Consider the following 26,105-nt stretch of genomic DNA (forward strand, 5'->3'; position numbering starts at 1 on the left):
AATCTGTTGTGATATCACAGGTCATGAAATTCTTGACAACTCCGCTGAACGCTCGCGGGAGAATGAGAGTGAAAAGGACAAATAGTATCTTACTATTACTTTGAAAATAGTTATCTTGCATATTCCCTGAAGGGGCCTTAGGGATTCCCCAGGGGTCCCTAGACCATCTGCATTAAATAAAAGGTGATAAGAATTTTTAAAAGATGGGCAACAAGGTCACAAGTATTTTAAAACAATATGGCACTTACTGAATACAGTATAACAGATCATAAGAGGCTTTACAGGTTGGTTAAGGGCAAGGGTTCTAGAGCTAGACTGCCTGCAATGTAATCCAGGGTCTGCATGTACCAGCTATGTGGCTTCGGGCAAGTTATTTAATCTCTTGTAGGGATCCTTCATCCATACAATGTGGAGAGTAATCATACTGACCACTTAGGGTTGTCATAATAATTAAATGAATTAATACAAAGCATGTAGAACAGTGCTTGGCATATTACAGAAACCTTGTGAGTGTTCGCTATTATTATTCTTCAACATATTGAATCAATAAAATCTCAAGGTGATCATTTGGTGACTAGATATCCTTACTGTAGGGGAAATAAAATTTGGACAGAAGGAGACAGACTGCTTGCTGTATGGAGTCAGACTGAGGAGAGCTACTTTTCCTTTTTCCTACTTTTGCCTGAGACGCCTGAAAACCATTCCACCCACTCTACTGCCTCAGACAGTTCTCCTCCCACGCCCACCCCCATCTAACCACCCAAATATAAATTTAATTAAAGGAAGAAGCTATGAAAAAGCAAACAAACAAACATATTCTGCCTCGAGGAACGATCTTAAGAAACTGGCGGCTGAAAGCTCCCAGCTGAAAGCTCCCAGCAAGCACAGTTCTGTGCTCCCTAAATTCCCTTTGGCCCTGAAGCCCTTAACTTCAAGGACTACCCTCAGGAAACAGCAAGGCTATCAAACCACAATAACAATGATGGCTGGAGGGCTTCAGCAGAACCCAGGGACGGTCCCAGGACAGATGAAACAAAGACCAAATGTTCTAGAAGACCCAAGTGTGTCCCTGGGAAAATGGCCTGAGCCAGTGAAACCCAGAGAATCGAAACAGCCAGTCTTTGGAGAAGGAGGCTGCCCTGGGTCACATGCCACCCTGTTTCTCTAAGACCCCTTTATTTTGTTTTTATTTTTACTTTTTTTAACATCTTTATTGGAGTATAACTGCTTTACAATGGTGTGTTAGTTTCTGCTGTATCACAAAGTGAATCAGCTACACATATACATATATCCCCATATCCCCTCCCTCTTGTGTCTCCCTCCCACCCTCCTTATCCAACCCCTCTAGGTGGTCACAAAGCACCGAGCTGACCTCCCTGTGCTATGTGGCTGCTTCCCACTAGCTATCTATTTTACATTTGGTAGTGTATATATGTCCATGCCACTCTCTCACTTCGTCCCAGCTTAACCTTCCCCCTCCCCGTGTCCTCAAGTCCATTCCCTATGTCTGCATCTTTATTCCTGTCCTGCCCCTAGGTTCTTCAGAACCATTTCTTTTTTTTTTTTTTAGATTCCATATATATGTGTTAGCATACGGTATTTGTTTTTCTCTTTCTGACTTACTTCACTCTGTGTGACAGACTCCAGGTCCACCCACCTCACTACAAATAACTCAATTTTGTTTCTTTTTATGTTAGCCGCCCTTTAAAATCTCCCTTCTCAAAGATCCCACCAGCTCCTCCGCAGACTGCTCTGGTGCTGGGCTCTCAGTCACGCAGCGGGACCACTGGTCTTTCTTACTGCACACCCCCGCCTCCCTCCCAAGTCTAGTGGAAGAGGAATGAGGGGAAGCTGTATGATTGGGGCATGATGTCCCTGCTGTACTGTGTGCGCGCGTGCGCGTGCATGCAAGCCTACAAGACCATGCTGGAATTTACCAGATGAGTTCCATGATTCTGTGAACAGGCATGGCCTCTCTTGAAGGGGGTGGTCATTTTGTGGGTCAGTCACTCAGGGAAAAGGTAGGTATTTATATGAACTCACGAAAACAAACTCATAAGCAGGGCACCAGGAGGCAGGAAAGGGGACTCTCCTCCCTCTGTGGTGCCCTTGTGTTGAGGAGGGTGAACATCTGTGAATGAGTTCCTAAGTTGGGGGTGACCAGGGCTAGAGACAGACCCCTGTGAGACAGCCACAGGCCAAAGATGAGTTAATGGTGTTTTATAACCGATAATCTAATTGAGTGAGACTGCATCGCTTTATTTCTCCTTTTTCTATCTTCTGGTCTAGCCCAATGGTTCTCAACCCTGGCTGCACACCAGAATCACTCAAGGGCTTTAAAAAACTACAGATGTCCGTATCCCACCCAGTCTCAACTCTTGCCTCTCAAGCCACTCTGGTCTCAGATGTACTAGGGGGTATATTAGGCAAAGGGTCTTGGGGACTACACCTTGGCCAGAATATTAAGTTGGGGTGCAACACCAATCCCAATTCTCCATTTGTCTCCCCAAATGGCTGTGGTTGTAGCAAGCAGAAGGTGAATCTTGGGCGAAACAGAGACCTCTAAGAGCTGAGGCCAGGGAGGAGAGGGTCACTTGGCTCTGTGATAGACTTCACAGAAGCTTCACTTATTTAAACATCTAACTGAGAAACATTTGTTTATGTATGGCATGTCCCACACCAGCAAGGTCCTGGTCTGGTGTCTTAGAACAATATAATTTTTCTTTCTAAGAAGATGATCATGTATGAAGTAGATTCAGTCTCTCAATTTTCTTGTTAGGAAAACAAGGCACCTCTGACAAGGATAAAATGATGAGGGAATGAGAGATGTTATACTTTGTCAGTATCACTTATTCCCAAACTAAAATCATTTGGGGAAGGCAAGAATTTTAAAAAATATCTTTCCTTAAATATATTTGGGAAGTAACCAGATTCTTCATGAGGCCCTTGCCTATTGCAAATTAAGTAAAGCTCTGACTCATCACTCAGAGGCACCTCTGGTTAGGTAACAGCAATACAGTACGGGTACCATGACCTCTGAAGTGACAGAAATTAGAAAGACATGTCAGAAGAATGCCCTCCTCTTTGATCTTTTGTAGGTTTCCACAGTTCAAACCACTTTTAAATTCTGGAAAGTTTTGGGAAAAACAAATTTACCCCCCCAAATTTTTTTACGATATACTCCCCAAACTTTTTTACGATGAAGTAATTTGGCATTTAAAAATTATGTCCTTTCTTGTAAATAGGCAAAGGTCCACTTTGGAGATTCAATCTGAAAAACAATTTCAGAAACTAATTTCTTCCAAGTTGAAACCTGGAAAAAATTTTCATATTTAAGTTACAAAATCCTGGTAACAAAAATTTATCTTTGAACAGTTACAACATTTTAAATACCGCATTAAACCCATACACGCTTCAAATAAAGCATCTCCTCTGAGCAAGTAACTGTATGTACTCATAATACTTCACCTGTGAGACCATTCTCCTGTAAAACATTACAACTGAACTCTCCTTTAAGTAAAGTACTAAAACCAAAAACTGGAGTTTCTTTTGACTACTGAGGTTCTGTGGTTCTGGGGGGGTAGCTGAGATAGTTCACTGTCTGGTCTAATCCTCCCGGCCGACTGAGGAGGAGCATTTAAACCAACGTGGACACTGGCCACTGATTTCAGACCAAGTTTGGAGATAAGACAGAAGAGCAACTTGCCTTTCCATTTGCTCTCCCACAACTCCCCTAAAATACTGTGTGTGTGTGTGTGTGTGTGTGTGTGTGTGTGTGTGTGTGTGTGTGTGTATTTACCTGCTAATCCTGGGTGATAAGCTTTCACACAGCAAACATAAGAATACAGCAAGACTGAAGAAAGAAAAAAGTGGGAAGAGAAATCTCTCTAAAATTTTTCTTTGTTTTCAAAGTACATTTCCAAAGGGATTTGTCAGTCTTTGAGACAACTTTCTAAAATCAAAGCACGGCCTATCTCTCAATCTGACTGATCAACTAATGATGAAAATGTAAGGCAGAGAAACTATCTCTAGTTGTCCTCAGGTCATCTAGACAACAGTCCTATTCTGCTGGTCTACAGAAGTCGAAAACTTCTCTTTTCATTTATTTTTTATTTATCTCCTATAAGCTTTCAAACAGGATTCTAGGTAAAAAGCCTCTGGCAATAAATTGGTATCCCCACAGGGTTACCGATGAGCCCATTCTGACAGATGCGCAGGCTTCGGGGGGTGGGGTAGGGAGCTGGGCTGGGGTGAGGTATTCAGTCAAGTGACTGGCTGGTTTGCCAGTGGACTTGGTATCATGTAGGTATCTAGCCATTAATCCTATAGGGATCTTAAAGCCCAAACTGGCTACAGTCAGATGTTAGCTGTTGGAAAAACAAAAACCTATGCAATATCATCACTAGCAGTATGAAAAGACATCAGTTTTTACCCCTTTAGTTAGTGGGTGATACCTTTCTCAAAGTCCACTGTTTAGATTGGCTCCCAATTCTAGCAGTACTTAGAGCTGAGACTTCAGTAACAATATATTAATATTACCCCCCATAAGCCTTTATACTCTGTGGTCACTGTTAATCAAAGAATGTCCGTCCAACTTTCCAAGCGTTGGGATGGTTTAGCAGTGCGTTTAGCAGCTGAGCGCCCACTACGTTCTAGGCACTTTTCTAGTTAAGCTGTAGACAGACACTCCATTTTCCAAATTTAATAAGCAAAAAGGCTCTGGGAGTTTAATTCGTTAACCAGTATGCAACTGTTGAACACAAGAACCACAAACTACGTAAATAACAGGAACTCAAATAGACATGTTAACAGCTAACATTCATTTTTAAGAATCAATTCAATATGCTACTTGCAAGCAATCAATTACACTGCAATCATCATTTACGAATCAAACTATGATGCGGATACTCATGGGGGTATATACAACTAGGTGGAAGTGTGTGATTAAGGACAAACAGATTGAAACTGTGAATTATGTAACTGTCTCTTGTAATTAACCTGCTTGAGAACCAAAAGAAACTTCCTGTATAATTTTGCAGGAGAATGTGGATCGAGATATAGAATTGCTTTTTATTTGGTTTTAACCCTTCAACACTTATTTAATTATGTGTGATGAGGTCAAAGAAAGTTTATGCTTAATTTATGAAAAGTTGGCAGGGAGGTATTTCAAAGTGATCCTCTGGAAAGCTCCAGATTATTCACGAAAACTGAGGATTTCTCTTCCTTTTCAAGAAAGATTTATCTAAATTATTTGGTAAAATAAACAACATTTAAAACAAATTCACAGTCATCATTCATTTTATTTCCTCTCTAAAAACATTCTTTATGGTCTGCAAGTTTTTAACTGGATGTAACTGAAAGCTGCAGGGGTAGAAGGCTGTCAGAGCCCTCAGACACGTCTTCTGCTTTGGTAGGAAAAAAACTCTCATTAGCTTCCTTAAGTCACGGGGAAAAGCTCCAACACTGGGCAAACCATAGGGCAGGACTTCTAATCTATGAACAGAGAATCATCTGCTTCTTAAGAAGGAGGAAGCCTGTTTTTGCAATAAATAATCAGCAGAACCTTGTTTCAGCATATTTTAAGACACTCTAGCCTTTTTCTTTCCCTTTCTTAAAATCTAAGTTTTTAACATCTTTTCTCTTCTGTAAGTGCTGTTTCTAGTGCCTAAAAATCTTCCCCAAATATTAGAACTGCTGAACACCTAGCATTCTAGGTAGAAGGAAGGGCAATTTCCTACACTTACAATGTCTTCCAGTATTGCTTTCCCTCATTTTGGATAAAAAAAGAAAAAGGAAGGAAGGAAAGATGGAAGGTAGGAGATGGAGGGAAGGAGGAAGAGAGGGAGGGAGGGAGGGAGGAAAGAGAAAAGTCCCAATGCTGCAGTGTCTCTGTATCTCTTTGGCCTTTCTGTTCCATATTTTCTCCTCAGTCCACCCCAGTTCTGCACAGCTATTCCTTGCCCAAATCCTCTATTTTATCACCTGTATTAACACACAGCCCTTCATTTATGTTTCTCTAGGTTTAAGAGTGGAAGTGTAATTTACAGGTATGCTATTTTTCTAAAGGACTTGACTCAACACGCGAGAGGATATGATTCTAGTAAATTTCAGTACCTTTCCTTCACATAAAAATGATTCTGTAAAGTCTGACATAAAGGTGATACCAATACACCAAATACCCTTGTACTCATGTTTCGATCTCAAAGCAGAAAAGGTGAAAAACTACATCTTTTAAAAACATCACTAATATAATGCCACCAATAAATAAAAAAGTTTTCCAGTTCTAAGAGTTACAAAAATCTAAGCCCTAAAACACACCATAGGGCACAACCTCCTATTTTAAGACCACCACTTTCTTTAAAAAACAAACAACAAAAGCAAAAATAAAACAGAGATACGAAAAACTACATTAAACAAATATATACAGCTTAATGGATTATTATAAGACAACCACCCTTATAACCATCACTCGGGATCAATAGAAGTTTGCCAGCTATCCCCCAAAACCTCCCACCTGTCCCATCCCGTTCACCCCTCCTTTTTCCCTCATAAGTGACCACAATCGTGACTAATAGTAATCCCTCGTGTTTCTTTATACTTTTATCACCAAAATGTCCCCAGGCACTACAGTATAATCTTGTCCATTAAAAAAAAAGAATAAGCAATGTCTTTTTAGTCTCTTTTAATCTATGAGTTCCCCCCTCCACTCCCTTGTTTTCCCTATAATTTATCTGCTGATGAACAGGGGCCATTTGACTAGTTTCCTAAATCTGGATTTTCCTGATTGCATACATCCAATGCAGTTCAATTTGTTCCTTTTTCCTCTGTTTTCCTGCAAAATGGCAGCTGGATCCAGAGGCTTGATTAGACTTGAGTTCGATTCATTGGCAAAACTACAGATGATGGTATGTTCCTTGATCACGAAGCATATAAATTCTGTCCCCCTTTTTGCAATGTTTGCTGCTGCTCTTGTTCAATGTCTAGATCCATTAATTCACTGGCCAAACTGCAAAATGTGATATTTTAATTCTATCATTTTAATTCTATCATTTCATTTCATTTATTAGCTGGAATACGTTTATAAAAAGATGCTTGCCTTCATTTACTATTTGGTTACCTAGTGGTATAGTTCATATAGGAAAGGCAGGTTAAATGCTTTATTTACCAGTTTGCAAGATAAGATACTAGTTCCCATCATCCTCTTTTGTTTGTTTTAAAATGTCATCATGAATGTGTGAGGTTATACATTTGATGAGTTTCAATTAGTTGCAATTGTTACCTTTATTATTATATTTAATGTCTAGTGGGAGCCTCCTCAAGTTGAATCCTGAGTCCTTTTGACAAGGCCCTAATATAATTTTTGCCTCCTTGCTGTCTAGTATGAAACAAAGGAAAACTCCTTTTACAGAAAGAATTCTCTACATCATTTTATTATTTATTGGCTGCGTTGGGTCTTTGTTGCAGTGCGCGGGCTTCTCAATGCAGTGGCTTCTCTTGTTGTGGAGCACGGGCTCTAGGCACACGGGCTTCAGTAGTTGTGGCTCACAGGCTCTACAGTGCAGGCTCAGTAGTTGTGGCGCACGGGCTTGGTTGCTCCGCGGCATGTGTGATCTTCCCAGACAAGGGCTCGTGCCCCCTGCACTGGCAGGCGGATTATTAAACATTGTGCCACCAGGGAAGTCCCTCTACTTCATTTTAAATAATGGTTCAATTTGGCCCCCGAAAAGGACACATGCAAACATATTGGGTATAGTGAGGTCTACTTATATTACATTTTCCTCAAGATTTCAGCAACACTTCTTTCAATACCTTCTGCTGTATTTTTTTCAATGTGGATAAATGCATAACTGAATTACTTTTAATCCATCCAACTATTTTTAAGCAGTTTATAAACATTAATTTAAAACAATTTTGTTGAAAAAAGGAGCTCCTCCATGATGTTAATTCAAAGCAGGACTCAACATGAATAAGTATAAAACAAGGTTTTTATATTGGCAAACATGAAAATGTAGCACTAATATTAGAGCAGAAACACATTAAACACAAATCTATGGGGGAGAAAAAAAAATCAGATTTCTTTCTTTCTTTTTCTTTTTTTTTGGCTGCACCGCACAGCTTTCAGGGTCTTAGTTCTCCAACCAGGGATCGAACCAGGGCCCCCAGCACTGGAATAGCAGAGGACTAACTCCTGGACCGCTAGGGAATTCCCCAGATTTCTAACTAGTATTTTCCTAACAGAATTCTAAACAAATGCAAGAAAATTGCTTTACCCAAAACAAATTGATATTAAAAAATTACTACCAAAAAAAAAAAAATTACTACCTTACAACCAGCTGAAATTATAAATATATTATTTAGAAATACCCTCATGAGAGGATGTTATCAAACTATTATCTTAGAAAATTCTACTTCAAACATACTACTACAAGCTGGAAAATATGTTTATGGGGAATATAGTTCCCTTGAAACCAAAACTAGGTATAGCACAAAGTTCTACCAATCAGAACAAAATCTTTCTTGCTCTTGGTTTAATAATGGAAAAATGCTTCCCTTGCATATATCTTAACTGGGAAAATGGAAACGAGAGTTGGAAGCATTTCCTCCTCTGCACTGATGAAGCCCCACACACATGGCATACATGGCAGGGTGAATCCTCGGTGTGTCTATCCACTTCCCTGCGGGCAAGAACTGGAGCATTTATCCTAATGGTCTCATCACCAAGGCCAACTCTGGCAGAGCATGTTGACTGAAGGAAAGGACGAAGGGATCAATGAGTGGAAAATAAACAAAGACAGAGAGGAGATCTGAGATCAAGCACCAATTCTGTCATAAGCTGGCTGGGTGAATCTGGCAGGTGTTGTCAGTGACACAAAGAAGAGGACTGACTACATTTGGGGATTCATTTATTCACTCACTCCTTCAACAAACCTTTTGTGGGCTGGCCTCCTACGTGCATGGCATTGTGCTTGTGGTTTGGAGTTTGGCAGTGAACACGTCCTAGCCCCCGTGATGGTGTTGCCAGGGTTCCCTTTACTCCTTTTATTTGGCCTCGCTGCACGGCTTGTGGGATCTTAGTTCCTCGACCAGCGATTGAACCCGGGCCCTTGGCAGTGAGAGCATGGAGTCCTAACCACTGGACCGCCAGGGTATTCCCAGGGTTCCCTTTACTCTTGAAGGCTAGGTTTCCTCATACTAATTATTGGAGTGGAATTTGCCCAGTAGTGGGTTTCAAAATGACTTGCTGAAAATGCTGGTCAATGTTAGAAATCTAAACAGACAAAAGATTTGTTAAAAAAAAAAAAAAAAAACCACCTGCATGCCAAAACTTGAAAAATTCTCATCTCTGTAAGGCAAAATGGTAGCTGCAGACCGTATGTTTCATATTTACATTCATTGAAGCAATGAATACAAACTATTCTATAAGAGCTATTTATTTGCTCTTATTTATGACAAGCTTAGTTTAAAAAAAGATACATAAATAAATCGTTAGCTGCACTGCCTCATGCAACTCATTTCAATGTATTCAGTAAAAGTCACCCTCTGAATAAATCACCGAGAGCTCAATTTTCAACCTTGATGTTATCTTTAGCATATTAAAATATAGTGTACTTCAGCCCAATGTAATAAAGCAGTCATGACAAAGGCTTCTAGTGCAACATATTATAATGAGAAAATAAGGAAAAATAGCCATTTTCCTTATTATATTATAAACTAGGAGCCTATTAAAATATATGTCATCATTACACTTGATTACACAGGTCAAAACATGTCTTCTAAAACCCAGCAGAAGTCTGAGGATACAGCTGCTGGTTCTATCTTCCAACAAGTGTCATGGTGGAGGTGGGGAAGCAGTTATTTTCTCAGAAAAGGCCAGAAAGGACTTGAGCACCATTTCAAAAGCATAACTTATTATTTTTTAATGGTTGCCTTGCCTGTGCTCACCCGGGGAGGACAGCTGCTGGGAAAGCTCTGCAGAGAGAAGCGTTCTTGACAGTTTCCAAGGACTAAAGTTGGAATTCTCCTTCCAAAATAAATGCATGAAGAAACGAATTATCTGATAGAAGTAAGGAAAAGATAAGTGTCTCTTCGACCAACTGTGTGTAAATGTGAATTCTGTCACAGCTCTCATTTCTCTGCCCAAGGTTTATAGTAACTTAACGACAGCCTCCTTTCTGATGCAACTTATATGATCCTAAGATAGAGGCTGCCCTTGAACAAAAATACCAGACCTCAAAAGAAGGCAGGGCGTACCTGACATCATTTGGAAGTAAGCAAACCAAATTAATTTGGTTTGATTAATTATGTTCTAATAATATAAAATTCTTCTTCCTAAGAATCATGTGTGAGAAGAGAAAGTACATTAAGAAAGCTCTTTCAGAGGTAATTCATTTAACATTTATTCAATATATAATATTCAATATATAATAAGGACCTACTCAGTGCCAGGCTCTTCCAGGAGGTGAGATTACAGCTGAGAACAAAGACTCTACCTCCATCACGGGTAATAAACCATGAATATATAAGACATATGCAACTTTCTAAATGATTTTGCACTTATTCAGTCTAGAACATGTTTTTTATGGTCAGTGCCATTGAAAAAAGAGAAAACTATTAAATAAAAATTGCATAAGTAGGTAAATACCACATGTCAAATGTACAGCTCTTTCATTCAGTTTGCTTAACTCCTCACAGGGGGTCAGAGTGTTTCAGTCATAGATCATGTACCTAAGACACACTGTCATGGTCTCTCAGAACACATCTTTGATGCTTGGCTTATGGGGCTCACAAATGGGGGAAAGTGAAATATTTACCCTGCAGCTTACCCAACAGAGAGTTGATACCCCTAGGGAGTGCTGCATGACTTCTACCCCACCAGGGAGAAGACAGAATTCATATGCCTGCCAGGGTAAAAGGATAAGTCTGCTCAGGGTGAGGTGACTGGCACCAGAACTATTAAGTTAGCACCATCTCTGGCTACCTGGACTGGTTCCTGGTTCACTTGTTGGAAAGTGTAGCCCTAAGTCAACCACAATGGTGCAGAGATGCCCACAGACCCTCGCTAGAGCATCGGGTGTCTCACCAGGGCCTGTCAGGCTAGGACCCAGTTCCTACGGGCTCGCCCTGATGTTGTACTCAACTTGCCCTCCGAGAGAAGCTAGTGACTCCTGTCCAGTTTTGGTTCTTTAGAATTTATGGTAAAATGTGGTACACTGGAACCCAACCAACCAAATTTCTAAATTAAAACTCCTACTTTCTGGGCTTCCCTAGTGGCGCAGTGGTTGAGAGTCTGCCTGCCGATGCAGGGGACACGGGTGCGTGCCCCGGTCCGGGAAGATCCCACATGCCGCGGAGCAGCTATACCCGTGAGCCATGGCCGCTAAGCCTGCGCGTCCGGAGCCTGTGCTCCGCAACGGGAGAGGCCACAACAGTGAGAGGCCCGCGTACTGCAATAAAAAACAAAACAAACAAAAAAAAACCCTCCTACTTTCTATAGGAGATAGGCCAGTCAGGATCAAAAACTCGTTCCAAAAAAGCAATTTTCAGGTAGGATGAAATTACTCTAAATCTTTGCTTAATAGTATTCTTAAATTTTATTTAAATTGAGTTTTGAAAAAAAAGTTTGTAAGTGGTAGCTCTTTTAAAGTAATCTACTGAAGGCTGTTAAAACCGGAAGTTGCTAGCTGATAACCTGAGATACTGTGAAATGTATTCCTCTATTTAGATATATAATATAACATTTAAGCTAGTAGCTAGCATCTAAGATACAGGGGAAGAAGTTTTCTCTTTGAGAGAGTTAACATGATTAGCCTCTCAACATCACACCCTTCTAGGCAGAGATGCAGGATGTGACTTTCTAATTCTGCTTGATGGACCTAGAAGGGCAGAGAAGTAGGGAGAGCAGGAAAGCAGAGAGAAGATGCTTTCTCATCTAAGTGGTGCTTCCTCAAGAAATCAACCAAGAGTTATAAGGAGGCTAAAGGAAAGACAAGCTTAGGTCTGGACTCTCTGAAGTACCTAACGAAGAGATCTCTGTCATTAGAACCAGACCAGCGAAAGAATGAGGGCGTGGAAAATTAACCCATTAATTGTCAGTGAGAGTGAAACTAGATATTAAATTGTACCCAGAAGCATCCTTCCATAAAAGTTTATTGTATTTCTTATTTTCCTTAAGTCCAGGTGTGTGTGTGCACACACACCATTCTTAAGAAATCGGAACAAGTACAAGGACACTGCTAACCACACTGCGACGTGACCAAGTTCATAACTTGTAGGCTCAAAACTGGGTCATCTGCAGCCATCTTCTAGCAGCACGCACTAATGACAGACTCAGTTTGTAAACAGTATACATTCCCCAGGAAAGCCAAAGTGAAACCTCTCAACATATAAGATCATAGAAAAGAACAGCAAAGGGGATTTCCTGAAATGAGTGCCTAACTCATTCCACCACGCCTAATTCCTCTAGAGTGAGTTCTGTGCCATTAAGTACAACCCTGACACATCGTACAGTATTTTAATATTGAATAAAGAAAGCCAAGAACTGAAGCTGCTTACAAACTTTTATGATTAGCCTACAAATAGACAGTCGTTTTTAAAATGACTGAAGGTAGAGCTAACTGACAATTTATGTAATTGACAAACTTGTCATCTGTATACCAGTCTCGAGAAATCTATAGATTTATGTTTGTAGACTCTTGGACCCAACTGTCATCTACCCTTTATAGCTCCCCTAAGAGTAAGTCAAGTCTGAAACAAAGAAGAAAAAGTTAATACAAGATTTAGAATTCTTATAATTCAAGTTAGTATGTTTGATTATTTTAAATTAGCAAAGAGTATTGAATTTCATCAAATGCCTTTTCTCAGTTTGTACTAAACAACCCATCTGGTTATCACTTTTTGTTTTCTCTGTGATTTTATCCATCAGTGCTCCCCTCTCCTCTTTCCGCCAATGCTCCAGTCTCTCTAGCTTAAAAACAAAAACAACCCACAGCCCTTGACAGTCGAGCTTTTTGAATCTACTTCTTTAAATTCCACTTATACACAGTCCTCCAAAGTATACTTTTTACACCTTATCTTAACCTTCTTCTCTGGGGCACTGAACAGTGGCTGGGGAGTGACCTTAGACAAGTTTCTTAGTGCCTCTGTGACCTGCAAAGAGATATGATAACAGTACCAACCTCCTAGGGTCTTTGCAAGGATTAAGCGAGTTAATGTGTGTGATTTGGGTGACAGTGCCTGACACATAGTAAGTGCTCTAGAAATGTCAGCTATGATTATAAGTACCACTGTTGTTGAAATACTGACCTCTTTTGGCTTCCCTGACACCATTTTTTCTCTTGATCCTCTTCCTACTTCTGGACGCTTTACAATTTTCTTGATGACTTCATCCTCTATTAGCCCCTGGAATGTTGGAACTCCAAGAACGCCATCCTCAGCCCTGTTTCCCTACACTCTCCCTGGGTTGTCCTCATTCACACCTATGGTTTTAACCACTATGGCACGCCCACGATTCCCTGTAGCCTCCCCCTACTGCATACCCTTACTGAACTCTGAACTCCATGGGCAGCTGCACATGGATGCCTAAAATCACAGCAAAGGCGACGTGGCCAAAGCTGCACTCACTACCTTTCCAAGCTCAGTTCATTCACTTATTCAAATAGTATTTACTGAGCACCACTAGGTGCCTGGCAGAGTTCTACCTGCTGCAGAACGAACAGGAAAACACCTGCCTCATTTCCACACATCCTCATTGCCATTGCCCTATATCAGGCCTTCCCTGACTCTTGTTTCTTAAATTAATTTGCTTTTTAGTTACAACAAAAGGTATAAGGAAATTAAAATTGCCTGTAATTCTAATTCAAGAGTTAATATGGAAGTGTATTTCCTTTCTTTCTGTCCATATACTATTTACATAATCGAGAACATATTATATATACAATTTTGAAAGCCACTTATTTATCATAAGTATTTTCTTATTTTATTAAAAATTCTTCAAAACATAATTCTCAATGGCTAATAATATTCCATTATATGAATGTACCGTTCTCAGGGGAATGGTTCTCTCTTACCTTTGGATACTGAGGTTATTCTGTTTTTGTTTTTTTTTCTATTGTCAGTAGTTTCCTCACCCGTACAATGAGGTTAAAATAAAAGCACACATCTCAACAGCTGATGTGAGGACAGAATGAGTCAGGACTCCTAGGACAGTGACTGGCACATATTAGACACTCAGTAAATGTCAGCAATGTTGCTGCCCCCAATGATTTTCCTTTTCTGCACATTCTGTGTTCATGTCCTCTGCTCATTTTTCCATTAGGGTCTATGTTTCAACACTATCAAACCTTTACTTTTATATTCATTTAAATACTATAGATATCAAAACTTTGCCTGGTATATTTGTTGCAAATATCTTTCCCATTATGTTTACTTTTAAATATTAATACTTTTTCCTACATAGAAGTTTTACGCTTTTATACAGTGAAGTTTATGTATTTTTTGTGTGACTTCTTTCATTCTTTTAATGCTTAGGATGTCCTTGACCATCTAAAGATTAGATAAATAATTAGATATCCTTTCTTCTAATTTTTTTCTTTTTTAAAAAATTATTTATTTATTTATTTAGTTTTAAAATTTTTTGGCTGTGAGGCATGTGGGATCACATTTCCCCGACCAGGGATCGAACTGCACCTCCTGCATTGGAAGCGCAGTCTTAACTGCTGGACCGCCAGGGAAGTTCCCTCTTCTTCTTTTTTTAATGTCTTTATTTTTTATTTTTGTTAATCCCTAAGTCTTTAATCTACTTGGAGTTTCTTTTGTTGTTATCCAAACATCTAACATGTTTCCTTAGGTGGCCACGCTTTTGAATATGCTGTTTCCCTCAGCCGGGAATGTTTTCACTTTAACTTCTCATGCCATGAGCTCTCAATATCTACTGTAGAAATGTACTGCCCAGCAACTGATGGCTTGTCACACCCGGCAAGAGCTATGTCTTCTTCATTTTTGTTGCTGGTATATAGCAGAGTGTAGACTAAGGTGCCCCAATCAACAAATGTTAAATGAAGAGGTAAGAAATGAATCTTCTCATCCTTCTCCATTATCCAGTTTAGAATCTGATAAATGCATTTACACAAACACACAAGTAAGTGCTGATGCCAGCCTCTTTCACCATGGCCTGGCACAATGTCCTGCAACCTACTGCTGAATCAGCTGCTTTCCCTGGGTCTCTCCCAGGTCAGTCAAGGAGCATGGATTTTGTATCCTGCTCCCCAGGCAGGGTTTGGGCTCTGCAGACTTGACTAAAAGCTTGTTATCTGCTGGGCAATGGCCCAGCCAAGCAGAGTCCTAAAAAACTGAAAGTATATATAACAGACTCTCACCGCTCTGTAAGAATGTATCAGTCAAAATCTGCCCAAGCTACTTACTATAGCACTTTTTAAATTGTGACATATTGGAAACAACCTATATGTCTATACCTAGGAGACTAGGTGAATACAGTACATACATCCACACACTGGAGAACCATGCAGCTGTAGAAGAAAATAAGAAGATCTCTATGAAGTGGCATGGAGTGATTTCCAGGATATATTCTTAAGCGGAAAAAAGCAAAACATAAAAGACCATCTATAGTATGCTACCTTTTGTGTAAGAAAGGAGGAGAAATTAGAAGACACACATCTATTTTCTCATTTGTACCAAAAGAAACACAGGAAGGATAAACTAGATACTAATAAGATTGGCGACCTGCAGGAAAGGGTCAGGAATGGGACTGGGGGAGGGAGGGGAGGAGGGGAATGACACTTGTCTGAGTATACCTTCTAATATAGTTTCAACTTTGAAAATCATGTTAATGTTTTATAGTCTTAAAAAAAAAAAAACAAGGATAGAGAAAAACTAAAGTGGATAACAAACAGAAACAAATAAGCCTAACTGTATTTCAAATGAATAATATAACCTCCCTGAAGGGGGAAAAATTAAAAAGAACTAACCTCACTAACATTTGGAAACAGTCCTTTAACTAAAAGTACACTCAGGGTAAAGTCAAAAAGAGCTACATACAAAAACTGACCTCTGGTTAGGAGGTTTGTTTTACACAGTGGTATGAGCTAGCAATTCTAAAACTACTTAATGTGTATTCTAGGACTGAGCCCATAAATAAATATATTGTGGGTAATGGAAGTCAGGTTTCTCACTATCGGAGAAGAGAGTTACAAATGCAGAAATATGGAAGGATAGACTAAAACCTTGCAGTGGTGTTGATCTGGAATGCTAAGGAAGTGGCTGAAGGGTCAGACATGTCAGAAGGACACAGGAGCCAGCTTGAAGCAGTTCCCACTGAATAAATCTGGGGCAATGTAACATCAAAATACACAATGGCAGCAACAGGTTATAATCCAAAGAATAAAATAAAAATCCATGAGTAGTCCATAATTATATAAATTAAAGACTAATGAAATAAATGAAGTAATTATTTAACTAAAAAATTAATAAAGGAAGCTCTTCCCTACAGCAAATGTCAACAAATAAGTAGAATATACAATGGGATTTAAAAAAATCACCATTTGGTAGTTACCAAAGTAATAACTATTTTAGCTAAGAATCATAAATAAATGCTAAACGTAGTAGGTAAAAACTGGATGAGAAACAGGATATTTACACAATCCCAAAGTATCTTCTTACCAGATATTTACTGATTACAAAGGGAAAAATGTTATTTTACAATGAAGAAACCTGAAAGGCACCACCTTAAGCCAGTGATGGGACAAATAAATGATCATGTAATCCTGATAAGAGGCACTGAGGAGGACCCAGCAGCACTTCTGTGGTATTCCTGCCAAAAAAATCGAGAACTTGAATATGACCATGAGAAAACATCAGACAAACCCAAATTGAGGGACACTGTACAAAATAAATGGCCTGTACACTTCAAAAATGTCAAGGTAACAACAAAACAAAACAAAAAAATGACTAAGGTATTATTCCAGATTACTCAAGAGACATAACTCAACATGAGATCTTGGACTGGGGAAAAAACATTTTTCCCCACCCCTGGAAAAGGGCTTTAGTTGAAAACTGGCAAAATTTGAAATTTGAACAAGGTAGAGAGATTAGATAATAGTGCTGAATTAACATTAACTTCTTGGTTTTGATAATTTGTGGTTACATGCGAGAGCATCTTTGTTTTTAGAAAAACACTCTGAAATAGTAAGGGTAAAGGTGCTACAGGTCTGCAATTTACTCTCAAATGATTCCGAAAAAGAAATACATCTCAATATGATAGAGGGGGATGGGGAGGGAGGGGGAGGGAGTGGGAGGGAAATAAAAGCAAAAAGCAGATGTGATTAAATGTCAATATCTGGGGAACTGAGGTAGAGAGTCATATGGGAATTCTTGGTGCCATTTTTATAACTTTTCTCTAAGTCTGAAATTATTTCAAAATTAAAGGAAAAATAGTAAGCTGGATAAGGCATTGCTGGGCAGCTCTGGCAGCAGGGGCAGGGCATGGCCTGGCAGGGAACACGCGGCTGCCCCAGGATCCAGCAACACCCTGGGAGGAAAAGCAGCTACTTGCCTTGTCCTGGGCAGCTCGGAAGCAGGAATCACAAAAGTTTCGTGGGGCGGGGGCTTCTCTGAAGTTTTGACATGCCTGGTGGGGATGGAGAATGGTGTGTTTGTGTGTGTGTGTGTGTTTAGAAAGAGACGGGGAGGACTTTAAAATTTTCTGACTGAGGGAGAGAGGGAATCTCAGAAACCAGGAGAGAAAAGGAGATGGAGTATCAGCTTCAACCGATGACAAGCCACTCCTTCCTCTAGCCACTTAAGTTTTGGGCAGAGTTACAAAACCCCTGAGTTGGTTTATGAGCAGATTGGGAGTTGGTGCCCTTTAGTCACTCCGGCAAAGCTCTGCAGATGACCTCCTGGGAAGCCCTGCTCAGACACATCCCAGACAAGCTGTCCTAGGAAGAGACAGACAACAACATTATTCCAAGGACAGCATTTGGTCCTGGGATGACCATTCCACCTCTTGACTGTCCTGGAGAACAGTGTTCAAAGCTTTGGATTCACAGTTCTTTATATACACACAACACATCATTTTTCACTCATGTCTGTGATCCAGTGTGCCAATGGGCAGCTGGGCAGAGAACAGCTTTCCTTCTGTCGGTATCTTGTTTTGGCTTCCTGAACCAGCAGTGATTACAGACAAAATAAAGATTTCCTGCCTTACAACTTTCTTTGAATTACTGAAAATACCTCCCCGACCAAAAGACCCTCAGGCTCATGTACAAACAGAAATAAAATAAATCTAACCGTTAAAAGGTTCCTTTAAAAAACAGAGCAGATTTTACAAAACCTGTAACCCCAGTTATCTGTTTTTCCCTGAGTTCTGAAATGTAAGGTTGACAAGGATTATGCGAGGTCATGGGGTTTATCTCCTACTTCTGCAAAAGACTGGATCTAATCATCATAGAAAGATATTTATCTACTATTATTTTAAGTAACTCCAAAGAAGGAGATGCTATCAATTTTTTCAGCAGCCTACTCTATCTTCTTTAAAACCTGTGTAGCCAAGGAATTATTTTTTCGCTTTAAATTGAATTTCTGTTGGGTTTACACCAGTCCCCATTTTCTCTGAGTGCTATAAAATTCTTCCCCTGGTCTTCTCTTCGCTGAAGAAATAGCACCAATTCCCTTTCAACTTTATTCAAATCATTCATCATATTCCTTAACCCTCTCCAGTGCAGGATGATACCAAGGGTATATGAAAGAGAAAATCTAAAATGACACCTGTAGCACTGCATTGCCTGGATGCACCCTAATGGATGGCATTTATCATGATGGCCCTGAGACATCCAGATAGGTTCCACTGTGTTCCCTAGTTCATGTTTTAGAAAAACAGAGTAGACTCTAATACAGTTTTCAAATAAAATGGTTAACATAAAGATTTAGCATCTGAAGGGAATGTCTTTGTTCCTGGGTTGTTATTTTATGCATTAAGGCCTCAGTACCAGATCACACTGTACAAGTCAGTCGCTACTGTATTTAGAGACTTGCATTTTTACCTGGTAAGTACCAGTCTCTTTTAAATTTTAGGTGGAAAATTATCGTGGGCAGTGACCATATCACTTAGGAGATTCAATACAACTTAACAAAAATACATCTAATGCAGATTATTGAGTGCACTGTCCACCTGAATACAAAAAAGGTATCCAAGGAGTTGACAGTAAGTTGGAAGTATGATACTTAGATCAAATAATTACCACAAAAGAATGAATTGAGTCTAAGTGCTATACTGCAGAGATACGGAGCAAAGAAGAGAACGGGATGAAACTCCAGGAGGTGGGATCAAAAAGAAGAGGCTCCTGAGCTAGCTCTGTAACAATGGGTAGGATTTTGAACAGACAGAGGCTGGAGAAGGAAGAAGTGGTCATTTCAGGAAGGGACTGCACAAAGAATGGAAGTATGGGAACCTGCTCAGAATATTTGAGCAAATGGAGATTAATATATGAAATAATACATGAAAAAGCCTAGAACATAGGCTGGAACTAGCTGTCGGAACATCTTGAATATTGAGCTAAGAAGTTTGCCTTACTCTGTAAGCATGCAGATACTATCCAAAGTTTAAGGCTCGAATGGCTGCTATGCATACCAGAAATTATAGTATTTAGGAACAACTTGTGAACAGTGGCCCCAAAAATCTCCAAAACAACACAATTGGATTTGCCCTTAGAACTCATTACAACTAGGACTGTAAAGTAAAAATGGTAAACTTCTGGTAAGACGGCCCTCCATGGGATGACTAGATCAAGAAAGAAGAGTAAGACTAGGGTAACGAATTAAATAACTAGAAATGCCATCTGAAAATGTAAAAATAATCAATAAAGATACTTCAAAAAAGAATATCCGGGCTTCCCTGGTGGCGCAGTGGTTGAGAATCCGCCTGCCAATGCAGGGGACACGGGTTCGAGCCCTGGTCTGGGAAGATCCCACATGCCACGGAGCAACTAGGCCCGTGAGCCACAACTACTGAACCTGCGCGTCTGGAGCCTGTGCCCCGCAACAAGAGAGGCCCGCGCACTGCGATGAAGAGAGGCCCCCGCTTGCCACAACTAGAGAAAGCCCTCACACAGAAACGAAGACCCAACACAGCCAAAAATAAATAAATTAATTAATTAATTAAAAAAAAAAAAAAAGAATATCCTTCGATGTCAATAAATTATACAAATCCGTCCAAAGCTGCTATACGGTTATATTTTACACCCAAACTTTAACATTTCAACATCTAATAATATAGATTTAGACTCAACATGTTACTTCATGGTTTTCCTTGAGGACATTTACATTTTGCTTTTGCATCTGATGTACGTTATGAAGATTACATCATCTGCTATATTTTCCTTCTTTCAGTTTAAAATCTGGTAATGAAGAAGCACACAGTTCCTAGCGACAGATTTTTACAAGTGATTATTATCATGGGATACCCCGCCTTCGTGTTATCTGGATACTTTGAATCCATTCTCGAAATGCAGCCTTAATACTACATTAACACATCCAGTATAATATAAACAGGGAGAAAAAAACTACCAATTTTTAAAAAACATTACCCTATGCGTACTTTAAAATAGTATTCCGATTTTCACTGAAGAGACTCAGAAGATACAAATGTGTATAAAAAATATTTCTTGGGCAACCTCTAGATACGAACACTGTAATAATTTCTGTAATAGAAAAGGGAAATTAACAAAACAAGATGTTTATTTCTACCAGACAGCCAAGAAGGATAGGCTACCTAAAGAATTGTTTTTCTGAAGATAAAGATCCCTTTCCTGCTCTGTACTGCACAAGATTATAGGCAAAATTTTAGAAAGCTGAAAATCCTTTTAAATAACAATTCCTTTGGCTTTAATCACAAATAATTGCCTCTTTTGGTGCTAATGAGCATGAGCCCCACAGAATGGAATGTAATTCTGCCGGTTCATTCAGGGTAATGGCTTTGTGAGCTGGTGACACTGCCGAGAGATCGAGTCTCAATTTCCTAGAGTACAATAGTGAGCAGCAGTACATTTTTCACTTGAGGAAGATTTTCTAACCTATGTAAATATAAGTAGTAAACCCGTTATCTATTGATAAAAACAACAAAGTAGATTAAATAAAGTTTTATGTGCTACTCTCCTTTAACAGCCATCAGCTCCCTGGATCATGAAAGTAAATAAAGTACTTCACTTACTGAAATCAATGAGAAACCGTCCAAATCCTTGCCTCTGGTGCTGGGGCATGATCATTATGCAGGAGACGTTATACTTCTGCTGGCAAAGCTTTTCCTGAGGGAAGGAGAGACAGATCAAGTATGTCAGAGCACTGCTGAAGTGGGCAATTCCCTGCACCCGCCATCGTCCTTGTACCACCGTCCACTAAGGTGAGCCAATGTGTTAGGTCAGGATCAAGCAGAATCATCCTACCGTCCTAATCAATCAAACTATCAGCTAACAACAAACTACCCACTCCAGGCATGCCTCTCAATTACATCTTTATTCTTGAATGTCAGTACCATGAAATACGAATAAAGAATCCAAGGAAATGTGAGTCAAATGAAACAGAACACAGACAGTATGGAAGAAATGTTTTCCGTGCTCAAACAACCTGGGAGATGGGGATTAAAAAAAAAAACAAAAAACCATCCAGAGAGTCACCCAGTGGGGTCAGTTAGGAATATTTTGCGAAAGGCCCCAGTGAAACTAAAATACTGTATGTGTGGGTAGACTTACACAAATACATTTCTCCTATGAGTAAACAAAGTAAGAAGCTGGAGAAATAATTAATCTGCATTTCAAAGTAGGACAACAAGACAAAAAAGACAACAGCAACAAGAAATCCCCAAGCCTCCAAACCAAAGTGGAGGCCAAAATATTACCAACAGTCTGAAACCAGGAGGAAGACTGGAAAGAATATGGTGGGAAATGGTTCTTATAGTTCAGGAAAAATTCGCAATTTTCATGGGATATGGCATCAGAGCAGCAATATTTTCTTCAGGGTACATAGAAGCCGCCAAAACCTACACAGGGGAGATCTGGAAAAGGCTTTTGAGGTTGTGAATGCTCTGGCCAAATATAAACCACAAATTAGACTGACCACAAATGGTACTAACCACACCAAAGAATTACTTAGGAACACCCAGATCTTTAATGAACCTATTTGAAAGATCACAGGAAATGGTTGTAGAAAAAAACCCTACAGGGCAGAATTAAAGATTCCTTTGTGAAAAAGATATGCTCCTGACTTTTGCACATTTGTAGCTGTCTGTGGAGTCTCCAAGAAATGAGGAGGAAGAAATGACGTGTGTCAATTTTCCTAAGAAACTGGATTGTCCATCACTGGCTGTGCACATCTGTGGCAAAGATTCAAATAATTAGTCTACTTTGCAAAGTCAGACAAATGGGTCACAAATCTAAAAAGAGATGTACTCTGGGTTTAAGGATTCATCCTTGATGCCGATCTTTTCTTTGTCCCAAACTATTCTTACCTGTATACGATTTTTGGAAATCCCACCCAAGAGTTGTCCTTCCCCCACCCCAGCCCCTGCCCCCTGCCCTTTAACACATTACTACAGCTAAACTCTAATCTATGGATAAAATAACTCCTCCTCCTTTCCTTCCTGTTTTGAGTCATCTATTATGTGCTTGGAAAGTCACATGCATGTAATGGTTTACACTGAACTTTTCTAGGTCATCTTGGCCATTCTCTGGCTATAACATCTAGAATTTGGTTTAAGTATAACCCCAAAGGGCCATAGTCCTTCACACTCCAATTGACATGTTAGAATATGGTTTAATTTGAGTCTAGTCTTTTAACATGGCTGTTTTTCTAGATTGACTTTTGTTTTACTGCACTGCCAAAGAATATAATAGCATTCCGGGTATAGTAAGAAATGATAGTAGTTGCTGCCATACTATAAAAGAAACTGTGACAAAATGTAAAAACTTTAGCTTGTTCTAAGTAAAATGTTGGGCTCCCTGGGAGGAAGAGAGGCAGAGATTCGAACCCCAAGAGTTACCAAGAACTGAGACCCAGAGGCCAACTTGAGACAAGGCAGGACAAGGGCAGCAGGCACCACTGAGCATCTGTTTTTAAACTCAGATACATTTAAAGAAACACCATTTTTGCACAGGAAGGACAGTTATGACCACTATTCTTTTCAACTCTTTGGAGAAAAAGATGTTTACACATCTATACAGAACGTAAAATGTTTAATAAGTTATATAAATAGATTTCCTAGTTATTGTTTCACCTTGTGTTAATTCTCTATCACCTTTCGAATCCATAACCTAAAAAGTTAACCTTCTTCTTTTTCGTTTTAGAGCTTTACCAAATATGTGGATTAAGACGTTGAGGCTGTTTTCCACGAGTGCTGTCACTTATTCCTATTTTTGTTTATGGTCTCTGGATTGATTCGTAAATTTAGAAAAACTTCTGTATGCAAAGGACCTTCATATATATTCTATCTTTTGATCTTCCATGAAAATGACACTTCCATTAGGCATTCCATTTACATTATGCAACAGTAGAGTCAGTGAAATTCACTTATCACCTAACATGCACACATACATCATAAAAAAAATAAGATACAGGGTTTGGATCATTTACCTTCTGCCTGGAAGTCTTATAATTACCATCCTGGCATATTAAACTATTTCCTAAGTACCTAAGAAAAGTTAAGGTCATTACCTGGTAAATATTTCCAAACTCAGATTTCCTTTATTACATATGAGTTATTGTTTCTCAGAAGCCTTTGAACAGAAGAATGTGAGAGAATTGCTCTGAACCAGTGAAAAAGACAAACTACATCCACTCACTATGTCAAGGGCTCCCCTATGTTAACAGCTGGAGATAACTTAGGCTTTCTAAAGGTGGGGCTGCTTCAGATCTTAAAACAATAGCACAGAGAATAAGAGACAAAAGAGTAAAACCAGCCATTATATTAGCTTAACTGTCCAAATGCCAATGTTCTAACTCACTGAGATACTGATGATCACAGAGGAAATGCAACGAGGAGAAATGAGAATTATCTTTTAAATGCTACGTTACATTGAAAGCTTCATGTTGACACCACTTAGGGGGAAAAGGGAAATAAGCTTAACATTTAGAAGATGAAAGATGCTAGGTGGTCTGCAAGGCAGCAATTATAACGTTATGTGAACGATGACAGTGAGACAGCAAACAGTGCTGAGGTCCTTTACACACTTCCTAGGCACGTTGCTTATTGTTTTTTTTTTTGTTGTTGTTGTTTTTAATGAGCTCTGAATAAGAATCTGAGCTTTTCAGAAACATGTGTCACTTATTCAAATTAGAGTCATAAAAAAGCCCTGTTTGAAGAATTGGGCTCTACCAAAAACACTTTGAAAAAGAAAATGAAGGTCATACTGGCTCTTGTTTTACCTTAGAGAAGTATCCAACCAGATGACAGCCCTTTTCATCATTTTTTGTAAGGACATAAAAAAGGAATGGCTCGACATCATAATACAACGTTTTGTGGTCCAGGAAGAGCTTGGCTAACAAGCAAAGGTTTTGGCAATAAATTTTGCTCATATTCCCATCAACCTAGCAAAGAGAAACAGACAACATTATTTAACATAAAAATACCACTCAAAATAAAATTGTTTCTTTCATACGGTATTTTGGAAAGTATATAATTTTATTTCCAAATCCCAAACTGAGCAATTAAAACACTCCATTAACCAAGTATAAAGTTTACCAGAAAATAGCTGTCATTTGGCAAATCAGAATTCCACCTTTTCTCTTAAATTGGAGTAAATTTTAGGTAGCTTAAATTTCTCTTTACACTACCTGAAGAAAGACCACACTGCTAACAAAGAAGTAATTTTTATTTGCAATTTATTACGAGTAAAAAATGATTAGGCAGGTCCTCTCTGTTTGAACCAAGTAAATTGGAATTAAAGAAATGTAAAACGATCAAAATACTGCTCGAGGAAGTTAAACTTTATGTTGCTTTCAAAAGGGCTTCACATAAAAATAAAATAAATAAACTCTATTATCCTGATTCCTTAGAAGTGTGGATTAACAAAAGAGGCTTCCATTTTGGTTTTATTCCAAGCATCATTTTAAATATAATTGGAAAAGATAAAATTTCTGTGTTGGGAATACAGAGAAAGTGAGATGAATTTCAACCTACAATAAGTACCATGATTACCGTCTACTTCTCTTCAAAATAAAAGAATCAAGCTGTGATACTGACGGTTAGAGAGAGAAGGCTAGGCACAAATGTCAATTTCTTTGATCAAATGTAGTTACTTGTTGAAAACAGAAAGCACAGCAGATTCTAGAATTTCCCTAGCACTTTTCTAAGGGGAAATGGATGTTTGCTAACCAGAGCTCTTTAACAATGAACTTGACCGTTCTCAAGTCTCCTGTGGACCATACAGGTTCTCATACTGCAAATTATTTTTAGACTTCGTATAACTATTTCCCTTGGATGAGACCTAGGTCCCACACATGGCAACATAATCAAATGTGGGCAAGGGGCACAGAGGATACAATTGTCTCTTTAATTAAAGGAAGTTTTTATGTATTTGGGAGGATGGTCCTTTTGGAAATGGTAGCATATTACAAAAAGACGGAGATAGATGTATGTATCCCTGAACCAGAAAAACAGAGAGATGACAATGCTGAAGCAAAATTCTTGTCAGTTGTGAAAGGTCTAAAATGGCATGCTTTCAAGAGGGATAAAGAAAAGATAGGAAAGTAGTAATCTGTGATTATTATTCATTTATTTTATAAGTTACTTAGGACACTGCTAAGAGAAAATTTCCTACATGCTGTACTCTTAGTATTAACTCAGATTCTAGAATAGGGACCTTGGCAATTATCCAATCCAACTCCTTCAATAATTTTTATGCATAAATTTTACAGATCTGCTTCTGATTTTTCCCCTTTCATCTCTGTATGGTCCCAAAACACCTACCCTGAAATAGACCATTCTTATCAGGATAACAAGACTGAGTCTCTCTTACCCCTGAGAAGACTCTCTCTGGATTTATGAGAGTTTCACCCCCTCAGGCAGAGTTATACTCATTTATTTAACAATTACTTAAAGCCAA

At 39.1% G+C, this 26,105-nt stretch overlaps 1 protein-coding gene across 1 annotated transcript in view; it reads right to left on the bottom strand.

Moving 5' to 3' along the window:
• KAT6B (lysine acetyltransferase 6B) overlaps nt 1-26,105 on the bottom strand; it is a 180,131-nt gene that overhangs the window by 16,748 nt on the left and 137,278 nt on the right. Inside the window, 2 exon segments of the mRNA XM_060034750.1 lie at nt 21,221-21,314; nt 24,427-24,588. Of these exon segments, the coding sequence (XP_059890733.1) occupies nt 21,221-21,314; nt 24,427-24,588 (256 nt within the window).

The sequence above is a fragment of the Delphinus delphis genome, chromosome 16 (genome assembly GCF_949987515.2).
Source record: "Delphinus delphis chromosome 16, mDelDel1.2, whole genome shotgun sequence".
NCBI classification, from domain to species: domain Eukaryota; kingdom Metazoa; phylum Chordata; class Mammalia; order Artiodactyla; family Delphinidae; genus Delphinus; species Delphinus delphis.